Source organism: Hyperolius riggenbachi, chromosome 3, assembly GCF_040937935.1.
Source record: "Hyperolius riggenbachi isolate aHypRig1 chromosome 3, aHypRig1.pri, whole genome shotgun sequence".
Taxonomy (NCBI): domain Eukaryota; kingdom Metazoa; phylum Chordata; class Amphibia; order Anura; family Hyperoliidae; genus Hyperolius; species Hyperolius riggenbachi.
The window spans coordinates 445,565,760-445,578,785 of NC_090648.1; the positions used below are offsets into that span (position 1 = coordinate 445,565,760).

Sequence of the window (13,026 nt, forward strand, 5' to 3'; positions counted from 1 at the left end):
GTGAAGATTGACTATAAGCATCATAAATAATGTGATGTGTATGCAAATTGTAAGCGCTAACTTAATCTGATGGATGAGATCATCAATTAGAAGCTATATGATGAGATTATGCATAATGCAGAGCTCAAGGAATTTGTCTTCTCGTGTCAAACAGGTGTACATCATTAGCAAATAATTTCATACAGGTGTTTCCCGTAGGCATTTCCTCCAATCAAAACATTTCTGAGCGCCGACAATCCTCAGGTGTGTTTGCGGACTAGAGGACATTTATAAAAGCCCCTCACTATGAATTCCGGGTGGTTGATGAGTTTGACATACTGTGTGCTGATGGATCGGAGGACTGTTTGAAGAAATGATTGATTGTTGATGTTCAGCTTGAAATAGAATTCCTGTTTACTTTATATTATTTCATGATTATTTCAATAAATATATACACTGAGTGGCCATAAATTAGAGACACCCCTTATTTGAAAGTAAACTAGTCCAACAGTGACGCAGAGTGACGGAACAATGCAGAGTTGTTTTTATAAGGGCCTGAGCCCCGCGACGCAGTGGTGTCCGCTTCTGTCCACTTTTCAGCATCTGTAACATTGATGTCTAATTGAAAAGTGGACACAAATGAGTCAGGGGGCTCAGGCCCTAAGGAACGCTCAGCTTCAGATGACGCAGTTCTATCACAGAAGCTAATGTCAATGTGGGTAAGATAAAACATTCAAGTGATTTTGATCAAGAGATGATCGTCAGTGCAAGAAGCGCTGGTGCCAGCATCTCTGAAACTATGACACTTTTAGGATTTCTTGCCCAACAGTAACTCAGGTGTTTAGAAAGTGGCAGTTAAGAAAAAAAAAACCTTCTAGTTATAAGGACTATTCTGGTGAAAAAAGGATGGTGAACAAGAGAGGTGAAAGGTGAGTAGCATGCATAGTCTGCAGCAACAGAAGGGCAACAACACAACAAATTACAGCTGAATTCAATGCAGGTGCATCACAGAGCATATCCCAATGCACAACAAGATGGACTTTGCAAAGGATAGCTTAAGCAGCAGAAAACCATCATGAGTGCCTTCGGTATCACAACAGAAAAATAAGAAAAAACGTCTATTGTGGGGGCCATACCACCATACCTGATTGGTCTCAAATTGTTTTGAGGAACATCAATCAGAGATTAAAGTGCTTCCATGGCCAGCTCAGGTCCCTGACCTTAATCCTATAGAGCATTTGTGGGATGAAGTTGAAACATCACCTTGAAGCATGGAAATGCCACAATCCAATCCGACCCAACTCAGAGCTGCCATTATGTCAGTACGGGCAAACAATCCTCAGCAACGGTATCAGCATCTTGTTGAGTCCATGCCAAGAATATCGGCTGTGATTAGAGCTAAAGGTTGACCAACTCGTTATCAGAGGGTGTTTCTAATATTTTGGTCTCTCAGAGTAAAGCTGTCATACAGGGAAATAAAAAAATCAGGTTGACAGGAAAGTCATGTAAAGCGTTTTGGTACACATACCACATTTTTGTAGAAGAAATAGATGACCATTTTTGCCAGTCGAGTGTAGCACCAATGTCCATGGACAAGCAAAAGCTTCTTAAGATGCTTGAAGCGGGATATAGCAAAATCGCTGGACATCACCGCCTAGAAACAGGAAATGTGTATTTCAGATGATGACAACGATAATACAGACAATAATGATCACATTTATGCCAAGCTTAAATAAGGTACGTAAAGCTGAAAGAACTATGAATTACAGTTGTTGGTTGCATGATGGACAGGATGGAACTGAGGTGTAAGATTGGGGAAAAAAAGTTCATAGGATGTGCAGCAAAACCTAGGGCTGCCTATTAATTAATACCTCATCTCATTGGGAAAACAAAGGTGCAACATTATTAATGTGTTCATTGAGGCCTCTTTTCCCCGGATGTCTGAACTGCTCGTTTGCTGAGCAGTTCGGCATCCCATCTGTCACCGTCGACTTCCATTAGGATGCAATTTAAATGCAGAGGAATGGCAGTGGTTGTATCGCCACGCATGTCAGGCGCCGACACGCAATAGCACGCACTACCATGCATCATAAAACCGCCTCACGTCAGTTCTGCAGCTTGGAATAGGTCAATACAAATTAGCAGGAAGTGAATTTGATTGGCCTAATTTCAAGCTACACAGAAAGTGCATTTATTACATTTACACACAAGTCAGAAAAAAAAATTGCATCATTGACTATATTTATAGACCAGCCTTTCTCAACCTTTTTACCCTGGAGGAACCCTGCAAATAATGTTTGGATCTCAGGGAACCTCTGCATTTATTTTGCAAGAGGCATGGATTTCAAAAGTAGTTGTGGCCATTTACATCACTACCCACTATTACAGTACCCCTTATAATACTGTCCCCCTTATTCTAGGGCTTTTTATTAATGTATTAATTATTATTCTGACCCCCAATTTAGTGCTTCTGTTTACTGTATCCCTTATTTTAGTGTGCTCTATCATACTTCCCCTACGATGGGGGAAAAGGCCAAGGAACCCCAGGGAACCCTTGTTGAGAATTTAACCAAACAGTACAGTGATCAGCTTATTAATTACCAATCACTCTCCTAGTCTAAATCCTTCCCAAGCACAGTGGCCCTGGTACAGACTGCTGCATTGCTTGGGGAGGAAAGAGTGTGATAGTGGCTGGATAGTGTACTGGTTAAGGGCTCTGCCTCTGACACGGGAGAACCAGGTTTCAAAGCTCAGCTCTTCCTGATCAGTAAGCCTGTACCTATTCAGTAAGGAGACCTTGGGCAAAACTCCCCAACACTGCTACTGCCTACAGAGCGCATCCTAGTGGCTGCAGGACGCATAGGAGAAAGGGGCGATATAAATGTTCTGTGTCTTGTCAAGGAAGAATTAGGCTGAAAGTGCACAAATAAGACCTTCTGAATTGTTCTAGCTTGCAGTACAAGTATCTAGGAGTGCAGGCAGGGGACTGAAGACAACAAGTGCCGCCAGTGCTTTTTAATACACGTTTCTGCAAACAATAGTTATCAAGGGCTACTCTTGGCGCTTCGAGGAAACAGAAACAGATTTGCTATTGCATCCTTCAGTCTTGAAGTAAACCACCTGCATACTTAGGAATGGATGACACTGATACTATATAACCACCCAGGGGCTAGCAACACGGATTTATTGCAGTTATTAGATATCATCATGATCCATAGGTTGCTGGGGGAAGCTTTCAAAAAATGGCAGCCCATAATAAGCATCCTGCAGCCAGAGAAGAATTTTTTTTTAAAGAAAAACTGAAATGAGAGGAATACAGAGGCTGTCATCTTCATTCTCTTATAAACAATGCCAATTCCCTGACTTCTGCCTTTAAATTGTACCTGAGACAAATGGAGAAAAGGATTTTTACTTAAATATGGCTTCTCCCAGGCCCATGTTGTCCGTCTTCTTCCTCATTGTTCTCCTGGTTGTTTTCCGTTGCGCCACTGTCAGCCTCCTGTAACTAGGAGCATTTTGCTCATGTGCAGTTCATTAAAACTGGACCTGCACCTGTGAAGAATGCCCCCAGGAATGGGAGTGTGAAGGAGGAGGCACGTGGCCCGTAATAGCACATGCGCAGTGGCCCACAACCCAGCTGGATACCGGATTTTACAGCAGCACAACAGAGAGGACCGGGAGGAAATGATGGAGCAGACAGAGGGCTGGAAAATGCCATACGCAAGTAAAAATATCTGATCTCTTTGGCTGGAGCTGTGGCTGAATCGCAGACCTGAAACAAGCATGCAGCTAATCCAGTCTGACTTCAGTCAGAGCACCTGATGTGCATGCTTGTTCAGGGGCTGTGGCTGAAAGTATTAGAGACACAGGAACAGCAGGAGAGTCGGGCAACTGGTATTATTTTAAAAGGAAAAATCCATATCCTTCTCAGTTTAGGTCCCCTTTAAGTCACTGGCTCAGAATTGAGCATGCAGGTCAGATGCTTTGACCCTGGTCTGACTCCACTGGCTGCATTGCTTGTTGCAGGTGTGTGACTCAAAAACAATTAGAGCCTAACCGCTCAGCGTGACAGCCAGGCAACTGGCAATGTTAATAAGGGAATGGAGATGGCAGCCTAGTATTTCCTCTCACGTCACATTCCTTTTAATGTCTGTGGCAAAGCGGACTGTGGTGACTGAAATCTACCCCCTGTTTGGAACCGGTTATTCTTGCAGGCACATAGATTTCAATTAGCCCGCCGCATGCTCCCATCGCTACCACCTTCTTGCCACTGCAGCCCCCTCGCTCTGCCATCGGTGTGACGGCAGTGCTCCCTGAGCCGGTCAGGAGCAGATTTCATTGGCTCCTGACCCCGTGATCACTGTGAGCCAATCACAGCCATTCACATTGATCACAGGGTCAGGAGCCAATGAAATTGGCTTCTGACTGGCTCAGGGAGCTCTGCCGTCATACATCAACATCAGCCGTCAAACATCAGGCTATGGTCCTTAAAGGGAACCTAAACTGAGAGGGATATGAATGTTTCCTGTTAAACAATACCATTTGCCTGGCGTGCCTGCTGATCTCTTTGGCTGCAGTAGTGTCTGGATCACCTACCTGAAACAATCATGCAACTAATCCAGTCTGACTTCAGTCAGAGCACCTGATCTGCATGCTTGTTGAGGGGCTGTGGCTGACAGTATTAGACACACAGGATCAGCAGGAGAGTCAGGCAAATGGTATTATTTTAAAAGGAAAAATCCATATCCTTCTCAGTTTAGGTTCCCTTTAAGGGGCCAGAGACTGCTGTTATGGAAGTGGTTAAAAAGAAGCTTCCCTTTCAGGTAAAACAAATACGACATAAATACAGGAAATTGTCAGTCTAGATCTCTTATTGCTAAATCGCACTACTGAAATGTCAACCAGGGTCAATAACACATCAATAGCAACTTCAAATTGTTATTTCATTGTGGTCTTAAAAAAAGATTGCACAGCAAGAAAAGCAGAAGGTCTTTGCCAGGTACCTGCATGCCTTCTTGTCCTGAAATTCCAATGCCAACATCTGCAGCCTGAATCATGCTGACATCATTGGCTCCATCACCTTAAAAAACAGACATGGGGGAGTTAGAAACTCAATTTTTGGAGTCTTTTTTTAAAGTAGTAAATAAAATAAAAAACTTTTCCTAAATTGACTGTTTAGGTCATAAATGAAGAGGCAAGTCCACCACTACCTTTTTATTTTTACCGGTTTTAATAGATTTCACACTTGTTGATGCCTCGATTACATCAATTTTGCTGCTGATTGTCCACCCTTGGTGGAGGGTTGTCACCCCTTTCTTCAGTGGCGGCTGTATATAGCGTAATGGTTAAGGGCTCTGCCTCTGACGCAGGCAACCTGGGTGAATCTCAGCTCTTTTATCTGAAGGGGCTGACGCTGTGCCAGATTTTATCTTGCAACAACGCCATCTAGTGACAGTCAGTTTTCCTTTGTTGGATTTTTGCCTCGATTCATCATTGTCTTTGAGATAACTTTTTCCAGTTTGTTAAATTACCGAATTCGAAGTTTAGCGATTTCTAGTTGTATTCATCAAGGTTTTTTGGCATTCGGTGTGAATTCGATAACAATTCGGTAAACCATTCGGTAACGTGTCGATATTTCCATTTTACAGCGGTAATTTAACACAAGGCAATTGTTTGTAAAAGGCAGTCCTTTGAGCACTACGTAGCAACATTCTGAATAGGGCTTAACACCTGGACCAGGATTCTGGAAGTGGTTAAGACAATCCCACAATTTGATAGGAGCCTTTTCTAAAAAATTATAGTGCAGCTAGCAAAAATAGTTAACCCTGGCACTGCCTGTGTTCTCTTACAAGATGATTCAAGAGAAATGCAGATGTCGTGTTATAGCAAATAAATCTATTCACTTACAAATTTATATGGTTGCAGACCTTATTCTTGCCCTTCTGCGCCTTTGAATCACTCTCAGCTGATACATAACCACTTCAAATGGCTCCATCTTCTCTGTCAGCAATGATCTGACAGGAATAACGACAGAGTGGTGAAGGAGATAACTAATCCTAAATGTAACGCTAAACCACGCCCACTTTCTTTTTCATGAATTGCACTTTCTTCCGTTTTAGCGAATCGTTACCGAATTGTTAACGAATGTTCGCTAACAGCTGTAGATAACTTTGATGAATCCTGAAATGAAGTTAACAAATTCGGTATTTTACCAAACTGTTGTTAACAAATTTGCTAAGTGTTGATGAATCGAGGCCTATGTCCGACATTTGTCCTATGGAGGAAAATGCCAATGTCGGACAATGGCCTCAATTCACTAAGCTTAACTCCTGTCTTTAATAACTCTTCTGAGGTGTTTTACAGTTATCACCATGGTGATATAATTGTGATAACTGTAAAACAGCGGTTAAAGAGTACTTGAGACGAAACTCGAGTTCACCAAATCAGATACTTACCTAAAGAGAGGGAAGCCTCAGGATGCTAATGAGGCTTTCCTCGCTACTCCGTGGTCCCCCATCGCTGAGTGCGGCCCCTTGGAAGATTAGCGACATTGCATTGCCGCTAATCACATCAGCGCAGCTCCTCCTCCTGGTTCCAAGTGCGCATAATGGTCGACTGAGCCTGACGACGCATGCGCAGTAGCATGGAGCTGCGGGCATCGTGCTACTGTACATGTGCAGGCGGTCTTGCACGGCCATTGCGAGCACTTGGAACCAGGAAGAGGAGCTGCGCAGCCCCAATGTAAAGGAGGGGGGTGCTCAGAAAGGGGGGGGGGGGGCTTGTTAGAACCGAAGGAAGTCTCATTAGGAACCTAAGGCTTCCCTCTTCAGCAGTAAGTGTTAAAGTGAACCCGAGCCGAAGCTCAGGTTCAAAATCTAAGGGACTTGTAAGCAGAAAAAACTTTTTTTTTTTTTGACAGGACATCAGTCTTTCTCTAAAGTACCGCCTTCCCATTAACACCCCTTATCCTGCAGGAGTAATAAGTGGCACATTGTAGGAACCCTTGAAATCTGGAGGAGTGATCACTTGCCATAATTTGCAAACTGAAACCTGAAACTAACATGGTACTGTCAAGAAGGCAGGGATATAACTGTATCGGTCTCTGCAAATAAAACCAGATAATTAATAAGCAACAAAATTTTGTATTTTAGCACACTTGAAATTTGAATCGACTGCAGGGCAATTGTTTTGGTGGAAACTATGCATGGCAGCAATACAGTGTGGTCCTGGTGGTAACCTACATTTGCAAAGTGTATATCCAGCAAATTGACTGAAGCAGGTTTTGGACTTACCTATGGAGAGTGTCATGACGTTCAGCGTGTCCCGCACCAGTTTGACAACCATGCTCTTTTGCAGAGGCGTTGCTCGGCAGCACAAAACAGAACGACAATACTGCGTCAACTCCAGAAATTTTGCCTCCAAGCCACCCTGAAAAACCACGTTTAAAGTTCTTCCGTCAATCACCAGCCCAACCTCAGGGCGCGCCATTTCTGTCTCGGGTGCGGTCTGTGACCTCTGTCTTCTGAAGAAACGCCTCTTCTTCTTGTCAGTGGAAAACCTCCGGACTTCCTCCAGAGTGCAGTCTATGATCGACTCACAGGTTTCCTGTAATGAAAAAAATGAATTACCGTAACTGTGTCTGTTAGAGAAATACTTCACATGCCATCCAGGAACTGCCCTGCACCCACGCAGGCCCTCATGAGTGAGGGCCTGCAGACAGCACAGGCATACTTTTGTCACACTTAAGTAGCAGATGATATCTTGTCGTTATAAACTGAAAAATATTTCTATGGGATTCAGTGACTGAATTAAGATGACTTGACTTCGGTATAATAATTTCATACAAGTCCAATATCCTACCGTATTATTATGCATTTATAAAGCACTGACATTTTCTGCAGAACTTAGTCACATCACTATCTGTTCTCAGAAGAACTCATAATATAATCCTGCCATAATAATAGACAACTATCTCTAGCATAGTCTATAGGCCTGTACACATGCTAGAGGGTTCTTGGCTGAGGTGGACAATTGGGGCAATCTCTGCCAATAATCTAGAATGTGTGCATCTGCTCCAATGCATTGCCAAAAGGTGCTCCAAGTCTCAGGTGCTTGAGTTATAAACACTATATTATTTAATCCGAAGAAGCGGGTAAGGTCTGCGAAACGTGTAGCCCTTTAGTGTCCTATAAATGGAATCACTCTTACTCCCCTTCCTCCACCAAGGTAAGATTGTTCAATTCATAAGACTTCCCAGCTGTTTAGAATTTTTAGGGTGCCTCCTCCCACCTATCTGCATTGTTAAAAGATTTAGGATGCCAGATCATCTTGGCTGAGCACACTGTTCCCCTCCTTTCCTGCCCACCAGAAATGTGTATGTGAAATAAAGGCACCAGAAAATTTGGAAAATGCTATACAGCTGATAGTAGAATAACTGTAACATTTACCAATATTTGACTATTCCAAAGCATTAATGTCCGTTAATAAAATATCAGTAAATATCACCGCTATATTACTACAGCTAAACCTAACCCTACACTCACACAGAAACCTTACCCTTCCAATGCCTATCCCTAACCACTGCCCTGACACCACCCCCCTTCATGACGCCTAACATTAACCCTCCACACCTAACCTTAACTCACGCCCATGGACACCTAACCTTAAAGAGGAACTCAAGTGAAAATAATGTAATAAATAAAGTGCTTAATTTTTACAATAATTATGTATAAATAATTTAGTCAGTGTTTTCTCATTGTAAAATCTTTCCTCTCCCTGATTTCCATTCTGACATGTATCACATGGTGACATTTTTACTGCTGGCAGGTGATGTAACTGGAAGTAGCTGCTGCTTGGTTTTTTGGCAGTTAGAAACAGCTGTTATTTCCCACAATGCAACAAGGCTCCCACAGTGTGATGGCAGGACCTCAGAGCTGTGAGGCGCTGACATCACGTGTGGGAGGGGTTTCACCACAAAATCAGCCATCCAGAGCCCCCTGATAATCAGTTTGAGAAAAGGAATAGATTCCTCATGGGACAGGGGGGGTATCAGCTACTGTTTGCGATGAAGTTCAATCATTGGTCATGGTTTCTCTTTAGCACACACACACTTGCCGCAAACCCAATGCACTGTACAGATTGGGTGCTGTAAAGAAATAATAAATATTGGATGGCGCTATAGGAATCCATACAAATATTTTTTTGCCTATTGCGGCGACCAACATTTCCTGCTTCCCCAGAAGTTGCTGCATCATATGAAATGCCATCACCTGTCCTAACCCTCTAAGGCAAGAGAACACATTGCAGGTAAATGAATTGCTTAGAAATATTCAAAGCTAATCTGCCACCGCCTGACCAAAGTCACAGAGGTATAGATCTGCTAAAGTGATACTGTAATCAGTATACCCTGCCTACCAGGGCTGTGGAGTCGGTACAAAAATCTTCCGACTCCAACTCCTCAGTTTATGAAACCACCGACTCCAACTCCAACTCCGGGTACCCAAAATGGCTCCGATTCCTCGACTCTGACTCCTAAGTCTAACACTTACCAGGAATGTGGATTTTGTACAAAAATCATACGACTCCGAAGTTTATAAAATCCCTGACTCCGACTCCAATTCCGGGTACCCAAAATTGCTCCGACTCAGACTCCTCGACTGACTCCACAGCCCTGCATACCATCAGCGTAGTTCTGGTAATATGGTTACTGCTAGGGCCAAAGTTTACGCAAATGAATTTTTAGATGGCATATTATAATGTACCTTATTTCTGTTCATTTTGATTGTGGCAAATTAACTATAAAAAGCATTAGTTGGGCGAACAGTGTTCGCCACTGTTCGGGTTCTGCAGAACATCACCCTGTTCGGGTGATGTTCGAGTTCGGCCGAACACCTGACGGTGCTCGGCCAAACCGTTCGGCCATATGGCCGAACTAAGAGCGCATGGCCGAACGTTCCCCGAACGTTCGGCTAGCGCTGTGATTGGCCGAACGGGTCACGTGGTTCGGACCCGAACGCGCTCTGATTGGCCGAACTGTCACGTGGTTCGGGTAAATAAATACCCGAACCACGTCATATCTCCGCCATTTGTCTGTGGGTTTAGCTTTGGGTAGGCAGGCAGGGTAGTTCGCGCTCCAGCCACGCTAGCCAGGGTCCCCCCCAGTCATTGTGTGTCACTGCTGGGAACAGTAGTACACCGCTCGTTCAGCCACACTATATAGCATTCTGTGTACTGTTCTGTGTCTGCTGGGAACAGTGGTACACCGCTCGTTCAGCCACACTATATAGCATTCTGTGTACTGTTCTGTGTCTGCTGGGAACAGTGGTACACCGCTCGTTCAGCCACACTATATAGCATTCTGTGTACTGTTCTGTGTCTGCTGGGAACAGTAGTACACCGCTCGTTCAGCCACACTATATAGCATTCTGTGTACTGTTCTGTGTCTGCTGGGAACAGTAGTACACCGCTCGTTCAGCCACACTATATAGCATTCTGTGTACTGTTCTGTGCCTGCTGGGAACAGTAGTACACCGCTCGTTCAGCCACACTATATAGCATTCTGTGTACTGTTCTGTGTCTGCTGGGAATAGTGGTACACCGCTCGTTCAGCCACACTATATAGCATTCTGTGTACTGTTCTGTGTCTGCTGGGAACAGTAGTACACCGCTCGTTCAGCCACACTATATAGCATTCTGTGTACTGTTCTGTGTCTGCTGGGAACAGTAGTACACCGCTCGTTCAGCCACACTATATAGCATTCTGTGTACTGTTCTGTGTCTGCTGGGAACAGTAGTACACCGCTCGTTCAGCCACACTATATAGCATTCTGTGTACTGTTCTGTGTCTGCTGGGAACAGTAGTACACCGCTCGTTCAGCCACACTATATAGCATTCTGTGTACTGTTCTGTGTCTGCTGGGAATAGTGGTACACCGCTCGTTCAGCCACACTATATAGCATTCTGTGTACTGTTCTGTGTCTGCTGGGAACAGTAGTACACCGCTCGTTCAGCCACACTATATAGCATTCTGTGTACTGTTCTGTGTCTGCTGGGAACAGTAGTACACCGCTCGTTCAGCCACACTATATAGCATTCTGTGTACTGTTCTGTGTCTGCTGGGAATAGTGGTACACCGCTCGTTCAGCCACACTATATAGCATTCTGTGTACTGTTCTGTGTCTGCTGGGAACAGTGGTACACCGCTCGTTCAGCCACACTATATAGCATTCTGTGTACTGTTCTGTGTCTGCTGGGAACAGTGGTACACCGCTCGTTCAGCCACACTATATAGCATTCTGTGTACTGTTCTGTGTCTGCTGGGAACAGTAGTACACCGCTCGTTCAGCCACACTATATAGCATTCTGTGTACTGTTCTGTGTCTGCTGGGAACAGTAGTACACCGCTCGTTCAGCCACACTATATAGCATTCTGTGTACTGTTCTGTGTCTGCTGGGAACAGTAGTACACCGCTCGTTCAGCCACACTATATAGCATTCTGTGTACTGTTCTGTGTCTGCTGGGAATAGTGGTACACCGCTCGTTCAGCCACACTATATAGCATTCTGTGTACTGTTCTGTGTCTGCTGGGAATAGTGGTACACCGCTCGTTCGCCACTGTATAGCATTGTGCTCTGTGTCGCTGCTGGGAATAGTGGTACACCGCTCACCCGTCACTGTATAGCATTGTGCTCTGTGTCGCTGCTGGGAATAGTGGTACACCGCTCACCCGTCACTGTATAGCATTGTGCTCTGTGTCGCTGCTGGGAATAGTGGTACTGTATAGCATTTCTGTACTGCCACTGTACTGCTGCCAGTCAGCGTGTACTGTAAGGATAAGTGAAATGAGGAAGAAATCCGGTGAAAGAGGGAGGGGCAAGGGAAGAGGTGTTTCCCCTGACGGTTCACGTACAGGCCACAGGGGAGCACCCAAGAAAACCCACTCAATACCGCCCATGTTGTCCAGGACAACAACCCTCACAAATCCAAAAGAACAGGACCAGATAATTACTTGGATGACCTCTCAAGCGTCCAGCAGTGGGTTAAGCAGCACCAGCACATCACGCACGAGGTCCGAGTCCTCAGCCAGTTACAAGGAGCCAGTGGGCACAAAGCTGACACAACCGGCAGCGACACCACGCACACAACTGCCAGATAACCAGTCCGATGAATTACCTCAGGACACAATGGGGTATTCGCAGGAGCTATTCCCAGCCCAACAAACTTCCACCTTTCAAAGGTCAATGGAGGAACAGCCAGAAATGTTGTGCCTGGATTCACAACCGTTAACTGTGGGAAATGCACCGCGCACTGAAATACAAGGCGAGTCCGAAGAGGACTCGGAAACCCAAATCCCAGAGCAATTTGGGCAGGAGGGGTTGCAATTGCAGGAGGTCGGCCGACAAGATCTGGAAGACGACGTTGGAGTGTGCTGCGCAGAGGTTGTTGTGGGGAGCTCTACTCCACGGCGGTGGCCCACAATGACATATGACGAGTTTGAGGAGATGGAAGAGGAGGGTATGGACAATGTGGACAGAGACCCAGATTTTGTTTGTGAACGAGAACATCGCCGTCGTAGCAGCAGCACAGATGAGTCTGTTGAAGAACACACTGCTGCACGAGTTCGCCTTGTGCCACAAGGTAGGCGGCGCGCAATTTCAGGCACCACAAGCGTGGAAGTTCAAGTGAGAGGCAAAAGAGGAGCAAACAGAAATCGCCAGCAAGGAGGCAGGTGCTCCAAAGTCTGGGCTTTCTTTGAAGACTGCACTGAGGATGTTACCATGGCGATTTGCAAGGTGTGCAAGACCCGCCTGAGCAGGGGGAAAAATATTAACAACCTCTCCACCACCAGCATGAGCCGTCACATGCTATCCAAACATCCCACTCTTTGGGCAAACGCGTCAGGACAGGGTACCAGAAACAACACTGCCTCCCTTGGGTTCACCAGACTCACCACCAGACCCGCCTCAGCAGCAGCAGTAGCCCAGCCATTGCGTGGTTCACAACATTCACAAACATCAGACGACGCTGACACTGTCACTTTCCGGAG

The 13,026-nt window shown here is 45.1% G+C and overlaps 1 protein-coding gene across 2 annotated transcripts in view; it reads right to left on the reverse strand.

The window, feature by feature from the left end:
• Positions 1-13,026, reverse strand: part of ATP10B (ATPase phospholipid transporting 10B (putative)) — a 312,037-nt gene that overhangs the window by 17,366 nt on the left and 281,645 nt on the right. For both annotated transcript variants that reach the window (XM_068277816.1, XM_068277817.1), the window contains 3 exons: positions 7,272-7,584; positions 4,983-5,059; positions 1,508-1,633 (listed from right to left, as the gene is read on the reverse strand). In XM_068277816.1, the coding sequence (XP_068133917.1) occupies positions 1,508-1,633; positions 4,983-5,059; positions 7,272-7,584 (516 nt within the window). The remainder of the gene's footprint in view (positions 1-1,507; positions 1,634-4,982; positions 5,060-7,271; positions 7,585-13,026) is intronic.